This window comes from Scyliorhinus canicula, chromosome 10 (genome assembly GCF_902713615.1).
Source record: "Scyliorhinus canicula chromosome 10, sScyCan1.1, whole genome shotgun sequence".
Classification (NCBI taxonomy): Eukaryota; Metazoa; Chordata; class Chondrichthyes; order Carcharhiniformes; family Scyliorhinidae; genus Scyliorhinus; species Scyliorhinus canicula.
Window position 1 is genome coordinate 25,037,116 of NC_052155.1, and position 25,498 is coordinate 25,062,613.

The 25,498-nt window shown below is 46.2% G+C and overlaps 1 protein-coding gene across 1 annotated transcript in view; it reads left to right on the forward strand.

Annotated features, from left to right (window-relative positions):
- The window catches only part of lama1 (laminin, alpha 1), a 422,130-nt gene that overhangs the window by 232,267 nt on the left and 164,365 nt on the right, over positions 1-25,498 (forward strand). Inside the window, exons 22-26 of the mRNA XM_038808722.1 lie at positions 2,134-2,270; positions 8,136-8,372; positions 10,217-10,360; positions 12,459-12,638; positions 14,761-14,946. Of these exons, the coding sequence (XP_038664650.1) occupies positions 2,134-2,270; positions 8,136-8,372; positions 10,217-10,360; positions 12,459-12,638; positions 14,761-14,946 (884 nt within the window). The remainder of the gene's footprint in view (positions 1-2,133; positions 2,271-8,135; positions 8,373-10,216; positions 10,361-12,458; positions 12,639-14,760; positions 14,947-25,498) is intronic.

The following is a 25,498-nucleotide window of genomic DNA, read 5'->3' on the forward strand; positions in this document are numbered from 1 at the left end:
GAGGCGTTAAACTTTCTGCCCTCTCAGGTGAACATTAAGAGATCCCCTGGCACTATTTTGAAGAATAACATGGCAGTTATTCCAGTCCCCTGCCAATTTTTGTCTCATGTCGCAAGAACTTCTGGTCATTACCACTTTGCTGCTTGTGAGAGCTTGCTATGCACCAACCGGTTGCTGTTTTCTTTTATAAAATTAGCGTCCCCAATTATTTTTTTCTCCAATTAATCATGACCAGTCACAGATGAGGTTTCCCAGAAGTTGTCGATCCGGGAGGGACCCCTCAATCTGTCACTGTTCGGCTGGAATACCCTGCCTCCCACCAAATATCACAAACCCGAGTGAGGAGGGATGACTGGATCTGTGTCTTTAATCAAACCCACACTCTGCTGGTCGCAAAAAAGATTCAATGTAACAAGGTTCTCTTTTCCTTGGAAATCTTTTCCAGACCCAGATTGGGCGGCACAGTGGTAAACACTGCTGCCTCACAGTGCCAGGGACCCGGGTTCGGTTGCGGCCTTAGGTGACTGTGGAGTTTGCACTTTCTACCCGTGTCCGGTTTCCTCCCACAGTCCAAAGATGTGAATGTTAGGTGGTTGCTGTGATAAATTGCCCCTTAGCTTCCAGGTATGTACTGGTTCGGAGGGGTTACGGGGATAGGACGGGGGAATTGGGCCTGGGTGGGGTCTTTCAAAGGGTCGGTGCAGAGTCGCTGAATGGCCTCCTTCTGCAGTGCAGGGATTCTATGATTCTACAAATAGTTATGCTTAAAAATGGGCCACTTTAACCAGGCTTTCCTGAGTTAAGATAGAGTAAGTTCATTAAATACTAAAGACATGAAGAGGAAGGGGGCATAACTATAAGGTTCGGGGTGGGTGATATAGGAGGGATATCCGAGGTAGGTTCTTTACTCAGAGAGTGGCTAGGGTGTGGAATGGACTGCATGCTGTGATAGTGGAGTCAGACACTTTAGGAACTTTAAAGTGGTTATTGGATAGGCACATGGAGCACACCAGAATGACAGGGAGTGGGTTAGCTTAATCTCGGTTTCAGATAATGCTCAGCACAACATCGAGGGCCGAAGGGCCTGTTCTATGCTGTACTGTTCTATTCTCTAAGGGGTAATTTAGCATGTTCAGTCCACTTAACCTGCACATCTTTAGGTTGTGGGGGTGAAACCCACGCAGACACGGGGAAAATGTGCAAACTCCACACAGAAAGTGATCCAGGGCTGGGATTCGAACCTGGGTCCTCAGCGACACAGTCCCAGTGCTAACCACTGCACCACTGCTGTTTTTACAACTTCACAGCAATGATTACACTTCAGTACTGCTGCACAGGCTGTAAAGTGCTTTGCGACATCTGGTGGTCGTGAAAGTTGCTGCATAAATGCAAGTCATTTAAAGTATCCAATTCTTTTATTTTATCCAATTAAGGGGCAATTTAGCGTGGCCATTCCACCCACCTTGCACATCTTTGGGTTGTGAGGGTGAGACTCACGCAGACATGGGGAGAATGTGTAAACTCCACATGGACAGTGACCTGGGTCCGGGATTGAACCCGGGTCCTCGGCGCTGTGAGGCAGCAGTGCTAACCACTGCTTCTCTGTGCCGTCCCAAAGTCTTGCTCCGGATTTATCCCTGATAGCTCCAAATCCTGGATGGTCCATTGCAACTTCAGTCAGTGTCTTTTGCCCTTTGCTCCATCAGATGAGCCTGGTTAATTTTCTTCTAATAGGCAACCCTGAAACTATCTGCACAGTATTATTGTACAAATGCTTAGGATGTTCTTATCAAATCGCTCTATATTAGCAGAGACATTAAATCATTTAAATTAAGCTGGTTAATATCTTTACAAATAAAGACGCTAATGCTGTGTTACAATATCGGACAGAAAATTTCAATATGCACACATTAAACTTTCATGTAATAATTTAATAATAATTTATGCTCAGCATAATTTATGGACTAATGGTGTTGAATATCTTTGCATTGGGTAGTGTTATTCCCCAGAAAATAAGTGGTCACACAGAATTTAGTGCTGAATGTTGAAGCGTAATGTGTCCAATGAATATTCTTGACAAATGCAGAGTAGAATGACCCTCTGCTACATGATCACCTTGTGTTTTTGCTGCAGCTTGTGACTGTGCTCACACTCGGAACAATTGTGAAAAGGACTCTGGCCAGTGTATCTGCCCACCACACACCGAGGGGGCTAAATGTGAACGCTGTGAGGCCAACTACTGGGGTCATGACCCTGAAAGTGGATGCAAGGTATAACAAACAGCAGCAAGGCCTTGCTGTTCTTGTGATTCTCTTTTCAGAAACAGTACTATCTTTATAACCCTTTTGATCTTTGAAAATAGCAATCAGTAGGTATTAGCAGTGATTATTTCCCTCAGGCATGAGTGAACGGAGAAATGAAATAGCCTGTTTAGTAATGGTTGTTGGTGCTGTACAACCTCTAAACTGCTCGGAATGAAGAAGCTGATAATGATTAGAAACTAGATGGCACTTGCTACATTTTCACATTGGTTCCAGCTGCCTACAATGCTTCTCTTTTACATTTATTCCTTGTTCTTGAATCGTACGAGAATCAAAATACCAGGGAAAATTTATACGGCGACACTCACAGTGGAGAATCTGTGCTCAAAGAGAACGAGGAATAGAGATAAGGGAACAGTGCTTGTCAGCCTGTACAGTCAGCCTGATCTCTGTGAGCATGAATCCCCACTTGGAGTGTGGAATTGTCAAATGAATGCTTATAGCATGTGGATAAAGAATGTGCGCGCTTCAGGCTTCCGCTTCCTCCGCTTTGTTTTCCTTTTTAACAGCCCTAATGCTGGGGATTTGCAATATTGAATGGTATTGCATGTTGAGCAAAGTTGTCAGGCAATGCTAGTCCAGTGTAAAACAGCCATGAGCATATTGCTGTTAATTAATGTGTAAGAGGTAATGATGGGCAAACTGGTCAGACTGTGCGCCAAACAGAGATTTCATGCAGTTGCCCTCCAAAACAACAATCAGGGTCTTCCTTTATGTCAGGGGCCCAGATTTTCCCCTTTAAAGGATCAGCCATTGAAACAGGCTAGTGCTTCTGTCAACAATAGGACTGGAATGTCATTGATAATCGGACAGTAAGACTGCCACCATCATTTTGAGAGCATTAGCACCTCGGATGCTGGTTAGATTTGGTTGAAATAGGCCTGAACAAATTCTTGGATTGATGTCCATCAGACCTCATGAAACGTCATGCAATGGGCAAACAGAAACCATTAAATTACAAGATAGGACACCGCAAGTTGGTTACTTTTCTCATTAAAAATCCATCCACGGCACAGTTGTAATTATGTTGTAATTATGGCAGGAATAGTATAACTTGCATATTTATCCGTTAGAAAAAGTGAGCTAAAGTATAAGGTGACTTTGAATAATGGAAAATACACCCCGTTGTCATAATCAGAATTGGAGGAAAGGGTGACTGGCTGAAAACAAGCAGTGTGTTGTACTGTTCTATGTTCTATTTTTGACTGGGAATTCTGCCAATGTCTTTTGTTATCAAATCAGCAACTTTTTTAAATTCACAAATATACTGTGTAGAAGGAGGCCATTCGGCCCATCAAGTCTGCTCTGGTTCTTGAAAGCTCACCCTATTTAAGCACCACACCTCCACTCTATCCCCGTAACCCAGTAACCCCACCTGACCTTTTGGACACTAAGGGCTCGATTCAACCAAATCGGAACAAAGTCCCGTAGCGAGCGCGTTTAACCACGTATTTCCCAGCGCTCGCAGTGGCGAGAAGCACCTGGCTGTACAATGCGACCCATGAGGCGGGGTCCCCAGGCTTTTATCAGACACGCTATGCCGCGGCGAGCTGCTTTTCCGGCGCAGTGTGGCCATTGGATCACGCCTAAAGGGCAATTTCGCTTGGCCAATCCACCTAACCCGCACATGTTTGGTCTGTGGGAGGAGAGCGGAGCACTCGGAGGGAACCCAGGCAGACACCAGGAGAAAGTGCAAACTCCACACTGACAGTCACCACAATTGAACCCAGGTCCCTGGAGCTGTCAGGCAGCAGTGCTAACCGCTGTGCCACCGTGCCGCCAAAACATTTCCAACAACTGAAGAATTCAGTCCGGCATAAAAGATACAGAAGTACATTAAATAACATTGATCTTCGTCCACATATTAATTTTAAGCCTGCCTGTAGAACTATGTCTCAGGCAATAGTTTTTTGTGCCACTTCAACACAATTAATTACTGAGCTGTTCCCCTCTCACTCCCGATGCCAAATGAGAATGGATGACCACTAATGAGGATACTTTGAAAGGAGAATTTTGTTTCAGCAAGGGTACCTTCCAGACATCAGGGACTTGGCTTAAATGAGGATCACTACAAGATCACACAGCAGATGTGGATGAGGAAAGTACACTCTGAAGCACTATCCAGGAGAACACACAGCTCCCTGATCACATCATCCAAATGGTTTCAATTTGATTCCAGAGATTTGTTGCCTCCATCATCCTTTTGAGAAGCCCATTTTACTTATAGATCACTGGCCTTACATTAACACCACGGGATGCTACAGCATGTAAATTCAATATGAGTCTGTATGGCATGCACTCCCAACATTACAATAATGTCAGCGCTTCAAAAGGAACTTTATTAGCTGCAATACACATTGAACAGCCGACGGTGTAAGAGGTGCCATATAAATGCAAGTTGTTTCCTTCCCTGGTATTTTAATACATGCGCTGATACATTTATTACCGTACCTCTGTTGAAGCTGTCTCATATGAATCATCTCATTTCAGAGCCTATCATAACGCAATCCTGCAGGCAGCAAAGTGGTTAGCACTGCTGCCTCACTGTGCTGAGAACCCAGGTTCAATCCCGGCCCCGAGTCACTGTCCGCATGGAGTTTGCACATTCTCCCCTTGTCTGCATGGGCCTCACTCCCACAACCCAAGGATGGACGGGATAGGTGGATTAGCCATGCTAAATTGCCCCTTAATTAGAAATTATGTTTTAAATATAAATTTAAAGTACCCAATTCATTTTTTTCCAATTAAGGGGCAATTTAGCTCGGCCAATCCGTCTACACACACACACACACACACACACACACACACACACACACACCCTTCTCCAATCAACAGAAAGGGGAGCAGTCCTTGTACAAAAGGTGGTGCCACTGACAATGCACAAGACTCACGCTCAGTCATTCATGGACACAGATTCACTCAGGCTCTGGGAAATCAGACATTGACTTTGATTCAAGTTATCTTGTGGCATTTGAAAGTATACAATTGAATTTTAATAAAATAAAGAAAATGACCATAAATTAATTGAAGCAAATTCTAAAGCAAGAATGTTAGAATATCAATTTCAGAAGCTATTGAGAAGATTGAAAATGCACGACAAAACCAAGTTAGCTTAAACTTGAGTCAAAGCAATGGCCATTGAGTCAGTGTAACCCAATAGAGGGCAGACTGTCTACTTTGCTAATAGTTTTAAAGCCAGAGCCACAGGAAATTCTTCCGGGCAGATCATCATCACGCATTCGATACAAAATTCCACAGAGGTTTTTGTTACCTGAAGCAAGTTTAAAAAGAAGGTACGGTACTGAATTTTAAACGTCCTGCCAGCATTAAGCTGGTCAGTCAGTACTTATGGACACATGAGGGCAGCACGGTTGCGCAGTGGTTAGCACTGCTGCCTCACGCCGCCGAGGTCCCAGGTTCGATCCCAGCTCTGGGTCACTGTCCGTGTGGAGTTTGCACATTCTCCCCGTGTTTGTGTGGATTTTCGCCCCCACAACCTAACGACGTGCAGGGTAGGTGGATTGACCACACTAAATTACCCAATAATTGGAAAAAAATGAATTGGATACTCTAAATTTATTTTTACAAAAGTGCTGATGGACACATGGGGGTAAATATTCTGCTCCTGCCACTGCGGAAATCGTCGCAGGCGGGACGGATACTTTCACCGACCATTGAAAGGTCCGGTGACTTTGAGTGGGAATTTCATGTCTCAGGGTTGACGCAACCGGAAAATCCCAGCCATGACTTTCACTGCACAGAAAATTCAAGAAAAATGCAAGAATCGGCACCAATGTCTTTATCGCCATCCTCTCTCTATATCGCAATCCCATGAAAGCCATGATCCTTGCATGTGGAACAGCCGCAGTCCCCTTCTCAGTGAAGATTGGGGTTAAAAAAAGGCTTTTCCATCACTCCAGCGCTTTTCTCCATCTTCCTTGCTGCAATACGGCACCTCGACCCCAGCAAATTACTCAGAGGCGTAGCGATGATCTGGAGAACAGGTGGAAAACTGTTCAACCTACACCGACTGTCTTCAACCCAAAACCAAAATCACTCTGACTTCAGGTCACAGAGCTTCGGAATGCAGATGACACTTGCGTGCGCCCTCACTCAGAATCTGGGTGTTGTCGATTCCTTCTCCAAACCACATGAGAAAATGGGCCTTTCATTAAACACTCATAAGACTAAGATCCTCTTCCAACCAACTCCTACAGCAACACTCCTTCCCATATCGATTAAAATCAATGGTGAGATATTGGAAAATGTGGATTAGAACATAGAACATAGAACAGTACAGCACAGAACAGGCCCTTCGGCCCTCGATGTTGTGCCGAGCAATGATCACCCCACCTAAACACACGTAACCTGTATACCCGTAACCCAACAATCCCCCCATTAACCTTACACTACGGGCAATTTAGCATGGCCAATCCACCTAACCCGCACATCTTTGGACTGTGGGAGGAAACCGGAGCACCCGGAGGAAACCCACGCACACACGGGGAGGACGTGCAGACTCCACACAGACAGTGACCCAGCCAGGAATCGAACCTGGGACCCTGGAGCTGTGAAGCATTGATGCTAACCACCATGCTACCGTGAGGCCCCATTATTTTACTTAATTTGGGAGCCTCCTCTTGACGAAGACAAGACATGGACAACAAAATTCATCACCGTCTCCAATGTGTTTGCTCAGCCTTCGGCCAACCGAGGAAGAGAGCATCCAAGGACCAAGATCTCAAACCCAAAACTAAGGTCATGGTTTACCGGGCAGTTGTGATCCCCACACTGCTATATGCTTCAGAGGCTTGGACAAGCTCCAGCAGGCAGCTCAAAGCACCGGAGAAGTATCATCAGCAGTGTCCTTGCAAGATTTCCCAAATCTAGTGGCCAGTAATGTGGTCCAACAGCAGTGTCCTCTCCCAAGGCAACTTGCCCATCATCGAGGCTCTAATCACTTAAAACTAGCTCCAATTGACGGGACATGCCATTCGTAGGCCCCAGCGCCTGCCTGCAGAGGTCAAACATCCTTGCCCACTCAAGGGAGCCCCTGGTTTGTGACCAACCAATAAGGTTTATTCAGGAAGGCAGCAAGCACGTCAGAAAGTTTCATCGAGAGCATGAGGCAAAGTTGAGGCATCGGAGAGACTGCCCAAACTTCTGAGCAACTCTTCAACCCAAACCTTCAAGCACTTATCAGCTTACGTCAGCATTTGACTTATCAGCCATCTCAGGGCGCATCAAACCAGAGTGGAAAGAATTATTGTCCATCCCAAGAGTCTGCCTAAGGGATGAAATGGAGGGAACGAGGCAGCACAGTTAGCACTGCTGCCTCACGATACCGAGGTCCCAGGTTCGATCCCAGCTCTGTGTCACTGACCGTGTGAAGTTTGCACATTCTCCCCCTGTTTGCATGGGTTTCGCCCCCACAACCCAAAGATGTGCAGGGTAAGTGGATTGGCCACGCTAAATTGCCCCTTGGAAAAAATGAATTGAGTACTATGAATTTTAGAAAAAACTCAGCATTAAATTCGACAATTGAACGAGCATCACATGGCATTTTTAGAAACGAGTTCCAATGTGGCTTTATTGTTTTGATTAAACAGAGGAACAGAGGAGGAAGACTGGCCCGCCAACTGTTGCTGCCATTTAACTTGCAGTCCTGATTCAGGACGGAAAATTCAAATTCTAGGTATCATTCTCGTAAACCTCCTCCTCAGTCCTTCCCAGGCCAGTCCATCCTGCTTAAGGTGCGGAACCAAGAACTTCTCACAGAACTCCAATTTTTTTTCTTCTTCCATTTTTGTGCAGCCGTGTAACTGTAGTAAAGTCGGCTCGGTTGGTCTTCAGTGTGACGGAACGCTCGGTCACTGCCTCTGCAAAGACGAGTTCAGTGGAGAAAAATGCAACAGATGTGCCATTGGCTACAGGGACCACCCACACTGCATTGCCTGTAAGTGCGATCCCAATGGGACCAGACCTGATAAATGTGACCTGACCCAAGGAGTTTGCAGCTGTGAGGAACGCACAGGGCTTTGCCCCTGCAAGGTATATTGTCATTTATATACTGTCTCCTTTACTAACTTAATTTCTATCGCGCACCCTTCCACAGTAATTTTATCACATTATTTAACTTCTTTATCATCATATGTTTCTAAGGAGAAGCAGAAAATAACTTTGTCTCCAAACTTTCTGATTTCACATTTGACCCTCCCCTCCCCCTTCCTCGTGCAGGATAGTTGCAGAATGACTTGGCCTCTGATTTTTTGGTGCCTTATGGGGTAGAGAGACTGCATCGGAGCAGAATGAGGCCACTTGGCTCATCAAGTCGGCTGCGCCATCCAATGAGACCATAATCCTCAAATCCACTTTCCCGCCTTATCCCCATAACACTTGATTCCCTTACTGATTAAAAATCTGTCTTCTCTCAGCCTTGAACGTACTAAACCACCCAGCCCCTTGCTGTTTGTAGTCTACATTAATGATCTGGACGAGATTGTGGGGATATGATCAGTGGGTTCGCAAATGGTCCAAGAAATGATAGTGTGATAAAATGCGTCGAGGAAAGCCTTAGATTACAGGACAATAATTCTGGGCTGGTCAGACGGGCAAATGGAATTCAATCCTGAAATGTGTAGGGTGATGGATTTTGGGAGGACTAACAAGGCAAGGGAATACACAATGAACAGTAGGTCTCTAGGAAGTACAAAGGATCAAAGGGACCTTTGGGGTTCATGTCCATAGATCCCTAAAGGTAGCAGGGCAGGTAGATAAGGTGATTATAAAGGCTTATGGTATACTTGCTTTTTACCTGAGGCATAGAATATAAGAACAGGGAGGTTATGATGAAGCTGTATAAAATGCTCATTAGGCCACAGCTGGAGTACTGGGTGCAGTTCTAGTCGCCACACTATAGGAAGGATTTGATTGTGCTAGAAAAGGTGCAGAGGAATTTCATCAGGATGTCGTCTGGGCTGAACCGTTTCAGCTAAGAAGAGAGGCTGGTTAGCCTGGGGTTGTTTTTCGTAGAGCAGAGAAGGCTGAGGGGGGGGACCTGATTGAGTTGTACAAAATTATGAAGGGCATAGATAGGGTCGATAGGAAGGAACTTTTCCCTGTAGTAGAGGGGTCACTTATCAATGGGCTTCGATTTAAGGTAAAGGGCTGGCGAATTAGGGGGGATTTGAGGAAAAGCCTTTTCACCCAGAGGGTGATGGGAATCTGGAAGACGCTGCCTGAAAGGGTGGGAGAGGCGGGAACCCTCACAACATTTGAGAAGCATTTGGGTAGAGTCATAGATGTTTACAGCACGGAAACAGGCCCTTCGGCCCAGCTTGTCCCTGCCGCCCAGTTTCTATCACCAAGCTAGTCCTACTTGCCCACATTTGGCCCATATCCCTCTGCACCCACCCTGCCCATGTAACTATCTAACTGGTTTTTTAAAGGAAAAAATTGTATCGGCCTCTACCACTGCCTTTGACAGCTCTTCCAGATGCTCACCTCCCTCTGAATTCAATAAGAATCTGGAATTTAAAAAAGTCTAATGATGGCCGTGAAATCATTGTCAGTTATCGTAAAAATCCATCTGGTTCACTAATGTGAAAGAAATCTGCCACCCTTTCCTGGTCTGGTCTAAATGTGACTCCAGATCCACAGCAATGTGGTTGACTCTTAACTGCCCCCCTCAAGGGCAATTAGGGGCGGGCAATAAATGCTGGCACAGCCTGCGACACCCGTGTCCTATGAATGAATTTTAAAAAAACATTTTTTAAAAATTTGTTAAATTTATGTAACAATTGAGCGGAAACCAGCAGAATAAGGTTGAGATATCTTTTTTTCACTTTGAACCAAACACCCTTCAATCATAATTAAACTATTTACCCTCTTTTCAGGGCAGTGTTTCTGGTGTTCGTTGCAATGAATGTAAACCTGGATCGTTTGCTCTCAGTCTCCAGCACCCAACTGGCTGTAGCCGTTGCTATTGCTCTGGAGTGGCTAATTCCTGCTCAGAGCTCCAAGGACTGGTCAGGATTCCTGTAAGAATATCTTCATGTCCTACAACTAAAGATAGACAACTGCAAAATATCTCTCAGGAGGAAGAGCATTTTTATATTCTATTCATGTAGAAAATCTAAACGTAATGGGTAGAATTCTCCCATTGGTGGGTTCAATGGTGGGGTGGTGGGGGTAAAATTTGGCGGGAGGTGCAAAAGTCGATTTCACACCGTGAGAGATTCCTGCGGGATTTCCCACTGGTGCCCGCCATGGCGGATCGGGAAACCCGAATCGGGCAGCCGACATGAAACTGATTCGCATCCTGCGAATGGAATGCAGATGAAGGCCTGACCGGAAGCTTCCTCCCTCACGCCCGATTCTCCGTGTTGCTGTTGGGGAATCTCACCAGTACAAAACAGGTCTGGAACAAGGTGGCTTGTAGATGTCAGGACTCACCTGAACCACGCCTGGGGCTGCATCCAGAATTTGGAGTGGATGCACTAAGTAATCCTGGACTCCAGAACACCTCAGCAGTGGGTGGAGGGAGCATCTGTCATTGAGGAGGTTCATCTTCCAGCTTTAGACTGTTCCTGGAGGTCCATCTTCATTTTAAAGAGATGCAAGGTCAGTGCTGTTGGACGCCTTTTGAAAATGGCGCCTGGATAGGACGGTGGACTACGTGCCATTGGGTCTGCCCCACCAGGGAATGTAGCACAAAACATCCAGTTGCACAATTAAAGTCATTGGGGCCGGAGGATGTGGCATGTTTTCCCGCCGGCTTCCACAGCGGGAAGCACGCCATATTCCCGTCCCACCACGGGACCTAGCCCCTGGATGGGAGAATTCCGCCCATTGACTTTGTAACAGTAATGGGAGTTTATAAATATTGACTAGGATGCAATTTATTGGCTGTTAAAAAAAGTGCTGAGGCCTTATAGAATTTACAGTGCAGAAGGAGGCCATTTGGCCCATCGAGTCTGCACCGGTTCTTGGAAAGAGCACCCTACCCAAGCCCACACCTCCGTCCTATCCCCATAACCCAGTAACCCCACCCAAGACTAAGGGCATTTTTGGACACTAAGGGGCAATTTAGCCTGGCCAATCCACCTAACCTGCACATCACTGGACTGTGGGAGGAAACCGGAGCACCCGGAGGAAACCCACGCAGACACAGGGATGATGTGCAGACTCCGCACAGACAGCTTTGGTGTGTGTATAGTGGTAATGTTACTGGACTAGCAATCTAGGGTCCCAGATTAATGCTCCAGAGACAAGGGTTTGATTCCCACCATGGTAAATGGGGTGTTTAAATACAATTCATTAATGAAACTGGAATAAAATACTACTCGTGTTAATAATGATTATGACACTAACGAATAGTTGTAAAAATCCATTTCATTCACTAGTGCCCTTAGGGGAGGGAATCTGTTCTCCTTAACTGGTCTTGTGACTCCATACTGACGGCAATATGATTGCCTTTTAATTACCCACAGAAATGGCGAGCTAGCACTCTAAAATATTACAGAAAAAACACATTATTGTGGCGGTACCTACACCATAAGGACTACAGCTCATCACCACCTTCTCAAGGGCAATTAGGGATCAGCACTAAATGCTCGGCCTATCCAGTAACACCCACATCCAAGGAGCAGCTCTTCAGTGTACAAGACGGGGCTATGTATGGCCTCGGCCACGCGTTTCCCATTGAGGCCCCTTATTAAATGTTAGTTGCGGTTTATAGCTTTGTGTTTGTTGGCGCTGCGAGCGCTGGGAAACATGCGGCTAAACGCGCTCACTATGAGACTTTATTCCCATTTAGTTAAATCATCCCGCTATCTCAGCTTTTTGATCTGTTCTTTGGATGTAGGTGTCACCGGATAGGCTGCGCATTTACTGCCGATCCCTAATAGCCCTTGAGAAGGTGGTGGTGAGCTGTCTTCTTGAACTGCTGCAGTTAGGTACACCCACAGTGAAGTATTATTTTAGATTGCGGTGAGGGAGACTGGTTCCTCACTTATTGTGATGGCAGACATAGCAGTTGCACTAAAGAATACCAGGACTTGCAATGTGAAAAAAAATAACAATGAATAATATTAGTTGTGACCAACATTGAATGACGTCACATCTGTGTCCATTTAGCTGACCCTGACTCCTGACCAGCTGATAATGCGCGTCGTCAACCAAGGCAATCTGACTGGTACAACAGAGGGTGTCTTCTCTCAGCCCCCAGAGATATTGTTGGATGCTGCACTAGTACAGAGGCACATCCAAGCAGAGCCGTATTACTGGTTGCTACCAGCCCAGTTCAAAGGTGATAAGGTAAGAAAATCAAACTAAATAACAGGGTGAGCAATGCCTGGTATTGAGTTCCTGAAGGAAGTCAAAGGTTATGGGGGGGGGGGGGGGGGGTAGTCGGACAGACAGGAAGCTGTAGTTGAGATCACAACCAGATCTTATCGAATGGTGGAGCAGGTTCGAAGGGCCAAATTGCCTACTCGTCCCAAGTCCTAGGTTCCTACCTTCCTAAACCTATTGCAACAGAAGGCTAGAAGTCAGTGAAACAACTAGCAAATAACAAAGAGCCTGCTATCTATATAGGGAGCACTTATTGCCTTTTAAATGAGAGCATTTCATATTTTTAATTCTGGAGGCAGTGCTCCAAAATTAGCAAAGTGGCTTCCGTGCTACTGGATGGAGGGAGAGGTAGCCACCTTGCCAAGTGGTTTATCCTTTATTGATAGGTTTGCCACCCCCCAAAGATGCTCATTGCTGTCACTGAGGTCTCAGCCTGTGGTATGGACGAACAGAACAGAGTATACATCTGGGGACCGATGTGCAAAGTTCACAATATGTCCGATATCGGGATAGGGAAGCTGTCAGTACAGGAGTCAGAGACACGGCTTCTTCAGGAACATCACTGCAGAGGAGGTTTTTCTTTTGGGCATTTATTGTTCATCCAGATTAATGTAAATTGTAAAGTGCTTACATTTTTATAGGCAATTTATTAAAAGAAATTCTGCCCTGAGCACAGCTGTCCTGCTAAATAAGAGCTATAAAAGTTAACCAATAAAACAACCTACTCTTGCTTCAGTAATTATATAGAGGCATTGTTTCTGAATAATCACACTGTTGTTTTGGAAAGAATTTCAGGCTGATTGAAAGTTTGGCAGCTTGATCCTTCCATGGTCACGGCTATCTTTATACCAGCTGGAAGTTCAGCCCAATGAGTGAGCCTTAAGGGGAAATCCTGGGACCTCCACCAAGTTCTTTAAGAAGCACTTAGCTGAATGTAGAGCTGTGAGGTGTGTGGTATTATCACAAGTGTAAGATCTGCAAGGGTTAATGAAGTGTCTACAGTAGCCACTAGAGGGAGCTACAGTTGCAAGTATATAAGGCAGTGCTAAGCCTTGTGGAAGAGTGGGAGAGAGTCAAATACAAATAGTGTGAGTGAGAGCAGATCATAGTTTATATCAGTATAAAGATTAGCTGCAGATGAGTGTAGCTTAAATGTTCATAATCAACTGTGTATTCTTCAGGAGTGCGTGTCGAATGCAAATTAGTAGTGTTAATAAATTTATAGCTGTGTTTAAGTTCAAGCTATTTGGTGGCCTTTGTGAACACTACGCCGACCATCCTGAATTTAGCAACACAAAGAACACCACAAGGTGGACAAATGCTCCTCTCTGATTCACTACGGTGCCAAAGACCAGGTGGCCAGGAGGTGGGCTGTAGGGTCCAGACGGATGAGCACGGAACACCATTGCCACAGCCGGCAAGGCAGCTACGCATACCGCTAACAGCCCACTTTGAACCTAGTGCCACAGGTCGTATAGGTGTCCCCCAGGGTACCCCCTGGGTTGCCTCTGGCCCCAGCCGACCCATCAGCTGTATGGGCACGCACCAGCATAACCAGTGTCATCTTTTTTGGCTGGGATAAGTGAGTGCGATGTGTAATGTGTATATGCGGCTTCAGCTTGTCAGCCTCCCGAGTGTCGATCACGGACCCGGTGAATCCCGCACCGTTTTTCATTCGAATCGATTGTGTTCCATGCGGCACTGGTGCTAGCCCCTCAACGGTAGCAGCATCAGTCCAGGTGCAGTGCAGATTTTCTGTCATACAAGTCCACGGATTCTACGTTGGTGTCAACACTTAGTCTTAGAAATGGAGAATCCCGCCCATATTATTTTGTCACAGGTGGTGCTGTCTTTATAATCTATACAATGTTAGGTAATCCCTAGTTCACGAAGGGCCATAGGCATCATTCTCGATAAGAGAGACAGACAGACAGTTGGTTATATGTAGCTTCGGGGGCTCCACTCCACATTACGGAGGGACAGGGTAAAGAGGCAGACCTCCATAAACTACCACAGTGATCATGAGTTAAAACCCTATAAACCGAAACCTCCCAGGCCTTAAGATGATACAATCATTTTTCCACAGCTTTTAGCTTACGGAGGGAAACTGAGATATGTAGCTGCATTTTATGCTCATGATGGTTCTGGAAACTTAAACCTGGAACCTCAAATCCTACTGAAAGGAGGCCACAGCCGCAAAATGGTAATTTACAGGAATATCCCGACTCCCGCAAATGGACAGCAAAGCAAGCATGAGATAGACCTGACTGAGGTAAGCTACCGGTACTGAGGTGAGCGACTGGAATTTGTTTTCTAATCACCGTTGCTTGTATTTTGTATAAATGGATATGAATTAAGCTGCGTTTTAGAAAAAAAAATTGAAAGCCATTTCATATTTATTGACCTGTTGTTTACTTTAATGTGAAAGTTTTACTATAAACATTTCTATAGTTCACAGCACAGAAGGAGACCAGTAATTTGGGGTGAACTTGGATGGGGCTGCAACATTGCCTCAGTCACTCGTCACAGGTCCATGAGTCAATTCCGTTGACTTCAATAAAGTTGAATGTTGGGATGGTCGATAGGTCATTGGGCAACCAATATTCTCCCTGCGTTGTGTTACAGCCTATATCTAATTGTATTCCCTTATGCCTAAATGTCACACGTCCTCCCCTCTGCCACCAGCCGGCAGGTTTGGGTGTGTGTGATGGGCATGATGTGGCACCTCCACCTCTCAACGATTTAACGCTGTGGTGGGCAAGACTTTGGACTTGCCCCAGTGTGCGTTTGTGTGCGTGGATGTGTGTGCGTATGCACGCGTGTGTGTACCCCTCCCCACCTCCCCGAGACACTGAGGTCCCCTTTTTCCCCCCACCAGGCTTTTCCTACCACTCCCCACCTTAAGACACTTTAACCTTGCCTTTGCCCTCCACCCAGGACTTACACTCAGGCATCATCCTGAAGTTCCTCTTTCGTCCACTGATGCTCTGGTTGCTGTAGGGATTGGAGCCAGTTGACACTCATTTGAGCCTAAAATGACTGCGAGACACTCGGACTCTTCAGATGGCGGGAAGCAAAACCCCACTATCTGAAAAATTCTGGCTTTTGTGTCCTGTACTGACTCTTTGCCTGGCTCTTTGCCTATCATTCGTTTGTGTGTCTGCTCCTACCTATAGCGATTCAAAACTGACCCTATTTCCTACTTCCTTTCCCCAAGGCTGAATATTCCACTATGGTATAGATTCATCCAGTTTTCCTTCAAGAGCTAAACGTTATTGAATCAGATGAGAACTTGAGAGGATTTGATGGAGTAGATACTGAAATATTGTTTCCACTTGCGGGAGAGATCAGGGCCAGGGGGCGCAGTTTAAGAATGAGAGGTCTACTGTTTAAGATGGAGATGAGGTGGGTTTTACTTCTCTCAAAGGGTCATTAGTCTGTGGAATTCCCTTCTCCAGGAAGCAGTGAAGACCGGGCCATTGAGTTTATTCAAGGCAGATTTACATTATGCGGGGCAGACAGGAATGTGGAGCTGTGACCAGAATCAGATCAGCAATGACCTTATCGACTTTCAGATCAGGCTCAAAGGGCCGAATGGCCTCCTCCTGCTCCTGAGTCCGATGAATCACAGTGATCTTTGCCTCAGTGACTCAGTATACACAGCATTCTGTATTTTTACCACTCTGTGTCAAGAAATTTCTCCCAACTTCCCACTCTTTTGACTTCCTGTTGACCTCCACATGTCCAACTCAAGGGGTTTGCATCAGCTCACATTCTAATTGGTGCTAATTTCTATAGAACCATATTCCCCATGTTAATTCATTTTTTTTCCACCTGATTTGCTAATATGCAAATTCTTTTCATTTGGATTGAAATTCAATTAAAACATCTTCTGCCTGACTGGCTAATGTGCACATTTCTTCATTGTGATTCAAAATTTAATTGAAATCTGGCCATATGCAAATCCGTTTAGAAAGGGGGAGGTGAGCCAGTTGAAAAGCTTGAATTACCTTCACAAGAAAAAGAAAGTTACTTAATGCCAGTTTTCCCCATCTGCCTCCTCGACTGTAGCTGCTGGGAAATTAAAACAAGTCACAGGACAGGTGTCCTTAAGACCACAAGACATAGAAGCAGAATTAGGCCACTCGGCCCATCGAGATTGCTCCGCCATTCAATCATGGCTGATAATCAAAAAAGTCATCAAAAAATGTTTCAGGGCCTACTTGAAACTTAGCTTAAGGTGGGATTTTCCAGCCCCTTCCGCTGACGGGTTCTTCCAGTCGTGTCGAGGTCAATGGGGATTTTACATGGATCGCCGCATCCACCATGGGAAGGCCCACCGTAGCAGGGCCGCAAAGTCTCGGTGAGTGAGGTGGAGGAAATTCAAGAGTTTATAGCTGAGGTGGATGAAGGTATGCCCTCCAGTGGTGGAGCAAATGAGATCAGGGACGTCGTGAGACTTCAGTTAAGATGGGTACCAATATCTGGGAGGGCTGTAGGGCAGGAGGAGATTAAACAGCTAAGGAGGGACGAGGCTACGGATGGATTTGAAAACAGGGATGTGAATTTCAGGACCCAGACATTGCTTGTCTGGGTGCCAATGAGCCCAGGGGTGATCAGTGAGTGGGACTTGGTGCGAGTTATGACTCAATTGCCAGAAATGCTTTAAAAACCGGCAGGTAGATGAGGATTGGGAATAGAGTGCTAAATTGAACACCGTGATTTTCAGAACACTGTAAATCCATTCACAATCTATTTGTGGTAATACAAATTAGGCTCCCCATTTCCCATCTTTCTGTGCTGCCCATTTGCCCTATGGTAACCTTATCCTCATCCTAATCGCTACTAAGTCCCAGAGCCCTTCAGTAAACTGCAGGAGCTCAGAACCCTCACTTCAGTCATGCAAATTCCTTGTTCACACCCCAGTCCTACAAAGCGTCAGGGTTAATGAACTGTACGATGTCCCCAGTGTTGCTGTATACAAGTAAGAAGTCTTACAACACCAGGTTAAAGTCCAACAGGTTTGTTTCAAACACGAGCTTTCGGAGCACGGCTCCTTCTTCAGGTGAATGGAAAGGCTTGTTCCAGAAATGTTTATATAGACACAGTCAGAGATGCCCCGGAATGCGAGCACCTGCAGGCAATCAAATCATCAAAGATGCAGAGAGAGAGGTAACTCCAGGTTAAAGAGGTGTGAATTGCCCCAAGCCAGTTCAGTCGGTAGGCCTCTGCAAGTCCAGGCTTGTTGGTGGGGGCCGAATGTAATGCGACATGAATCCCAGATCCCGGTTGAGTCCGCATTCATGCGTGCGGAACTTAGCTATAAGTTTTTGCTCAGCAATTTTGCGTTGTCGCGTCTCCTGAAGGCCTCCTTGTAGAATGCTGACCCGGAGATCAGAGGCTGAATGTCCTTGACTGCTGAAGTGTTCCCCAACTGGAAGGGAACAGTCCTGCCTGTTGATAGTCGCACGATGCCCGTTTATTCGTTGTCGCAGTGTCTGCATGGTCTCGCCAATGTACCACGCTTCGGGACATCCTTTCCTGCAGCATATGAGGTAGACTACATTGGTCGAGTCGCACGAGTATGCGCCGCGTACCTGGTGGGTGGTGTTTCCACGTGTAATGGTGGTGTCCATGTCGATGATCTGGCATGTCTTGCAGAGATTACCCTGGCAGGGTTTTGTGGTGTTGTGGTTGCTGTTCTGAAGGCTGGGTAATTTGCTGCAAACAATGGTTTGTTTGAGGTTGCGCGGTTGTTTGAAGGCCAGTAGTGGGGGTGTGGGGATGACCTTGGCAAGATGTCCATCCTCGCTGATGATGTGTTGGAGGCTGCGAAGAAGATGTCGTAGTTTCTCCGCCCCTGCGACAACGAATAAACGGGCATCGTGCGACTATCAACAGGCAGGACTGTTCCCTTCCAGTTGGGGAACACTTCAGCAGTCAAGGACATTCAGCCTCTGATCTCCGGGTCAGCATTCTACAAGGAGGCCTTCAGGAGACGCGACAACGCAAAATTGCTGAGCAAAAACTTATAGCTAAGTTCCGCACGCATGAATGCGGACTCAACCGGGATCTGGGATTCATGTCGCATTACATTCGGCCCCCACCAACAAGCCTGGACTTGCAGAGGCCTACCGACTGAACTGGCTTGGGGCAATTCACACCTCTTTAACCTGGAGTTACCTCTCTCTCTGCATCTTTGATGATTTGATTGCCTGCAGGTGCTCGCATTCCGGGGCATCTCTGACTGTGTCTATATAAACATTTCTGGAACAAGCCTTTCCATTCACCTGAAGAAGGAGCCGTGCTCCGAAAGCTCGTGTTTGAAACAAACCTGTTGGACTTTAACCTGGTGTTGTAAGACTTCTTACTGTGCTCACCCCAGTCCAACGCCGGCATCTCCACATCATGGCTGTATACAAGGTACTTACATCAAACTAAATACATTTACCCTGTGCTTGAAAGGTAGGAGCTAAAGATTAAACGCATAGATAAAGGACCATAAATTAATAATCAAGGCCACTGATTGGCACTTTTCCTGAAAATCTGAAGGAATTTTGGAATTTGAGCTCCCAAACGGGCCAGAACGCCTTGTAGTACGACACAATTTGACTTATTCAGTTACCCTCGATGAGTGACCTTGATGATACATTTATAATTGCATGGAACCCTGCTGTTATAAAGCAACATATCCTCCAACTCATTGTAACCATGACTCCTTGGAAAGCAAGTCGTGTGGGTTTTAATTTTTGATGGCACTTATGAATGTTTCACTTCGCATAACTAACTTTGGTTAGTTCTAGTTTTGCATTTATTTCGTTAAGGGCTTATAATTAAGCCAACAACGAGTACTGGGCTTGAGGGGTGATTAAAGCTTAATGGGCAGAATTTTACATGTCCCCATGGGCAGAGGGGGGGGTTTGTAAAATTCCTCAAGTGGCCTTCTTGCCAGGCTCCGAATGGGAAAAGGCCTAATCCAGCCTGCCCACTCTTGCCACAATTGAGGCGCTTAAGTGGCCAATTATTGACTTCTTGGGGGTCGTTTTCCACCCAGCCTTAATTTTCAGACTGTCAGGAGGAGTTTGGGTTGGGGGGAAGCCCGGAAAGTGACCCTGCTCAAGCCACAGGTGGGAAGAGAAGGGGCGGGGGAGGGTTCACCTCCATCAGTAGCCCCCTTTTAACATTGGTCTACCCCCTCCCTGCCTCCATTGTCCCCTGCAGGTCCTTCCCCCCCCCCCCCCCCCCACACCCCCCCGTGGCCTCGGCACCAATACCACCCCGCACTCCCTCTCCCCCCTGTTGTGTTATGCTTCTTCATGTAGCATAAGCTGCTTCCTTGATGTATGCTCTGACAAAGAAAGGTTCAGACTTGGAGATAGGTTTAACACATTTATTGAAGTTAACGATTCTCCTACTTGAGTTTGACTCTCCTGCTGACCTTTCTATAGTAACTCAATCTAACTAACCAGTCTGCTCTAATCCATGAGGTGGGTGTGATGCTTCCTGATCTGCCCCTGTCCTTCTCTCTGAATGTCGCCTGTGGAAAAGAAAAAGAGCATGTGTGCCCTGTCCTTTTATATGGGTTGCTCCCTTGTGGTAGTGTCACCTCTGGGTGTCTGGACTACCTATCGGCCATGTCCTATCTTACTGACCTATTGGTTGAATGTCTGTGTGTCATGCTGTCTCTGGTGCTCCCTCTAGTGTTTACTTGGTCTTAGTGTATTGGCATTAACCCCTTGTGTATTTACAGTGCTGCATACCACCACACCCCTGCCCGCCCAATTCCCTGGGGCTCACCTCCCCATCCTGCCCCAAGGCCTCAAACACTTTCTGGTCCTGAAGACCATAAGAAACAGGAACAGGAGTAGGCCATTCCGCCCTTCGAGACTTCTCCACCATTTAATACGACTGTGGCTGATCATTAAGTCCAGTTTCTTGTCTTGCATCTATAGCCTTTAATTCCTTCACTGATTAAAAACCTATCAATCTCAGAATTGAAAATTGGCATGGCCTCAGCCTTCACAGCTTCCTTGGGTACAGAATCCCAAAGATTCACCACTCTTTGAGAGAAGAAATTCTGCCTTTTATCTGTCTTAAATTACCTCCCCCTTTTTGTGCGACTATGTCCTCTGGTCCTACACTCTCCCATGAATGGAAACATTCTCCCAATGTTCACCTTTTCTAGCCCCCTAAGAATCTTATATATTTCAATCATATCATCTCTTGTTCTTCTGAACTCCAGGTAGTACAGCCCCAAACTGTTTGATCTTTCTTCATATGGCAGTCTCCCCACACCTCGGCCATCCTGGCAAACCTCCTCTGTTTTGCCCCCAATTCTGATGCGCCTGATTTAAAAGCGGAGTTGTAAGCAGCAGGTCCAACCCCGCTAATTAACGGCACTTTGTTGCTATTTCGGCACCAGCAGGGAAGCCCCCCTTCCCCCTACTCCACCCGAGGGCACGCTGAGTGTAATTTCCTGCACTGAGGCGCTCCAGCGAGCGGAGCTTGTCATTGCAGGAGGAGATTGGGTGTCATTTTTAAATGCCGCCCCGATCTCCGGAGTGCACCACACCTCGGACTCTGTTCCCAATTCATTTCTAAGGGGGTGCTCCAGGCCCTTCACACGGGCAGGGCACTCCCAACCTGGCACCTTGGTACTGGCGCCCTGGCAGTGCCAGGGTAGCACATGAGTGGCTCTGCCAGGGAGCCAGGCTGGCAGTGCCAAGGTGCAATTCTGGCATCAGGAGTGCCAGGGTGCCACCCTGTCCTGGGAGACCCCCTCCCCAATTGATTACGCCATTTGTGGGGACCAGTGCTAAATGGTGCCTAGCTGAGGTCTCCTAGGCGAGGCCGGTAGATGCTGGATGGCCGTCCGATCCGGCGTATACAACATTAAGTGGGCTTTTAAGCTCACTTAACTCTGCGAGTTTGGACCATTGTGGGAGGGATCCAGATTGCGATGTCTCGCGAGATCTAACCTGATCACTTGAGGTGTACCGACCGTCGGAATCCGGGAGAGTCCTCTCCCAGGATCTACCAGCCGCGACCCATTCCGATTCTGGCGGGACGCGGCCGATAACTCGTGCCCAATATATCTTTTCTTAAATATGGGGACCAAAACTGTAAACAATGGGCGGGATTCTCCGTTGTGAGTCTGCATCGCTAATGTTGCCAGTAAGGACGGATAATTTGCAGCTCAGCTAAATCTCCATTCACTGCAGCGGGACCGGAGCATCCCGCCAGACTGAATGATTGGAGAATCCCGCTGGAGTGAAGGACCAAAGAATCAAAGTCAGTATTCTAAATGTGGCCTCACCAGTAACTTGTACAGTTGCAGCAACACCTCTTTACTTTTATACTTCAAATCCATTGAAATGAAAGCCAGCATTTCATTTGCCTGCCCTTTTACTATTTGCACCTGTATGCTAGCTTTACAGGGGCTGTTTAGCACAGGGCTAAATCGCTGGCTTTGAAAGCAGACCAGGGCAGGCCAGCAGCACAGTTCAATTCCCGTAACAGCCTTCCCGAACAGGCGCCGGAATGTGGCGACTAGGGCCTTTTCACAGTAACTTCATTGAAGCCTACTTGTGACAATAAGCGATTTTCATTCATTCATTTCATTTCTGGGTTTCATGAACAAGAACCGACCCTTTGTGCTACAGTTTTCTGCAGTCTCTGTCTATTTAAATAATAATCCTTCCCATTCTTTCTTCCAAAATGAACAATCTCACATTTGCACACATTGAATTCCATTTGCCAATTTTCTGCCCACTCACTTAATCTGTCAATGTCTCTGTAAACTATTTACATCCTACTTCCGACCTGCCTTCCCTCCCACCTTTGTATGATCTGCAAATTTGGCTACAGTACTCCCTGTTCCTTCCTCCAAATCATTAATATATATATTGTGAAGAGCTGCGGTCCTCGCACTGATCCCTATGGCACTCCCCCTGGTTACTGCATTCCAACCTGAGAAAGACGTCCTTATGGTTACTCACTGCATCCTGTTAGTAGCCAGTCCTCCATCCATGCTAGAATACTTCCTCCTGCACCATGAGCTCCTATTTTGCATATTAGCCTTTCGTGTGGTATCTTGTGCAAATGCCTTTTGAAAATCCAAATGTACAACAGCGACTGGTTCTCCTCTATCTACTCTCGCTGATACCCCCTCAGAGAACTCTAGTAAATTTGTCAGACGGTTTCCCCTTCATGAAACCATACTGACACTGCTTGATAAGATTAAGACTTTCCAAATGCACTGCTGTTCTCACCTTAATGACTGATTCTAATAGTTTTCCAATAACCGAAGTTAGACTAGCTGGCCTGCAGTTCCCTGCAGTTTGCCTCTTTCCCTTTTTGAATAGGGATACCACATTGGCAGTTTTCCAATCCTTTGGCGTCGTTCCAGAATCCAAGGATTTTTGGAAAATAACGACCAATGCATCCATGATCTCTGTGGTCACCTCATTTAAGATGGGTTGCAAACCATCAGGTCCAAGGAACCTGTCAGCATTTAATCTCTTTAGTTTGCCTCAAAAATTATTTGGTGATGGTGACTGTATTTAATACCTCCCCCGTATTTCTGGGGTGTTTGTCGTATCCTCAACAGTAAAGACTGATGCAAAATATCTATTTAACTCCTCTGCCATTTCCTTGTTTCCCATAGTTACTTTCCCAGTTTCATTCTGTAAAGAACGAATGCTTCCTTTCACTTCTCTTCCTTTGAATGTCCTTCCAAAAGCTCTTATTGTTTGTCTTTATGTTTCTGACTAACTTACCCTCACAGTTTATTTTCTCCTTCCCAATTATTTTTTTCTCCACCTTTGCTGCATTCTGAATTTGTCCCACTCTTCTGGCCTACCACTAACCGTTGCCATCTCATATGTTTCTGCTTCAACTTAGTACTCTCCTTAACTTCCTTGGTAAAAACATGGTAGGTTCTTCCTCCCCTTAAAGTCATTCCCCCTCATTGGGATGTATTTTTAAAAATTAAAGCAATGTTTATTTATGAAACCAGTTAACACTTTATATCAACCCACATCTTAACAACTATCAACATCAATAACTCCCCAAAGAATACAGTACGCTACAAGTAACTCTTAATCTTTCCTTGCAACATCCATAAGACACAAAAATAACCCATTTTACAGAAAGACATCAGGTTTAACTTCTCTACTGAGAACAGTTACCACTTTGAAATCACCAAATGAACATTCCCCAGCCTGCAGAGATTCACACAAAACCTGCTGTGATTGCAGCTTCTCCAAAACTAAAACCAAACCAAACCCACCCTGCAGCAAACAGCCTAAAGCGAAAATTGGGATGTATTTTTGCTGGCAGTTATGAATCATCTCCTTTAATGGCTGCCACTGCTCATCGATTGTCTTACTCTGAATGAACAATTCACTTTGGCCAATTCCATCTTCGTACCGTTGTAATTCCCCTTCCTTGAGTTACTTCTGCAGGGACTGGAAAGCAGCTGGCCAGTCTGGTTGACCGACAGCTCTCTTGAAGTGGGACGTGCTCCAGAGTGATGGCTGGAATTCCCGCTTCCAGCCAATTAACACTTGTTGGAACATTAAATGGCTGCGGGATAGGCAGTCTCAGCTGGGATACGCGCTCCTCCAACTCTTCAGATGGAACCCGCCATCCCAAAATCCCCGACCAATGTTTTTAATCTACTGGCCTACATCTGGCCTTGAGAGCAGCTTACTATTGAATCCTTTTGGGAGTATTTATGTGTGGTTGATAACTTGTTGATCGACTTGTGCTTCCTGCCTTACCCCATTTTACCTGCTGGGCTTTATACCCAATTCATTTTTTTCCAATCAAGGGGCTATTTAGCATGTCCAGTCCACCTATCTAGCACTTCTTTGTGTTGTGGGGCTGAAACCCACACAAACATGTGGGGAGAAAGTGCAAACTCCACACAGTGTTGCCAATTTAATGGAATACTATCCCACGAGCGTCGCCAATAATGTTGCCAATCTCCACCAGAGTCACCAATAATGTTGCCAATTAATAATGATGCACTTTAGAGTCGCCAGGTATCAAATGATATCACCACAAGGCTTTACTGGATATCGGTCAAAGGACCAAACAACCAGATAGTCAGTTCAAGTTCAAAGATGGTTTATTTACGCACAAGGATTACTTTGACATGCAACACTAAACATTACAAATTATCTACACCTAACAACTACAATAACCTATACTTAACTTCAGGGCAACCGGCTCTATGCAGATGGACAAGGCCTTTGTCCGGATCTTGCGTGGCTGGGTGGAAGAAGTGGCTCTGTTTCCTCTGGGCTCATCTGTCTGGTAGCGATCGTTGGTCTTGAACTAGTCTGTCTGGTCGTTATGCTGCATTTGGGTTGGCATAGGCCAGATCCAAGAGAGACCGAGCACATGGCTGTGTCTCTTATCCCTCTGGGATGTCACGCTCTTTGGGGCGGTCCTTAACTTGGACCCAATAATTCGACAGGCTTCGATCACTGCCTTTGATTTTGGCCAATAAAGGGGCGGGTGCCTTGATGGCTGGCCGTGTCCTTAGCGGTCATTGACCTTGGCTGTTTGGGACCCCTGAATAAAGGGAGTGGCACCGATTAGTCTGTAACTGTATGGGGTTACCCGAGTACAGTTCTTTTGTTCTGGGGAAATGGGCCATTAGAATGCAAATGAGCGGGGGTTTCGATCGGGTCTAACTATCTGGGTTGCAAATACACACACAAGCTCTGAGTCTGTCTGAGTCCTGGGTTGGCCATACATCCCATGGTCCTTTGCAGGTGGCCATCTGAGATGGCTACGACGGACAGTGACCCAGT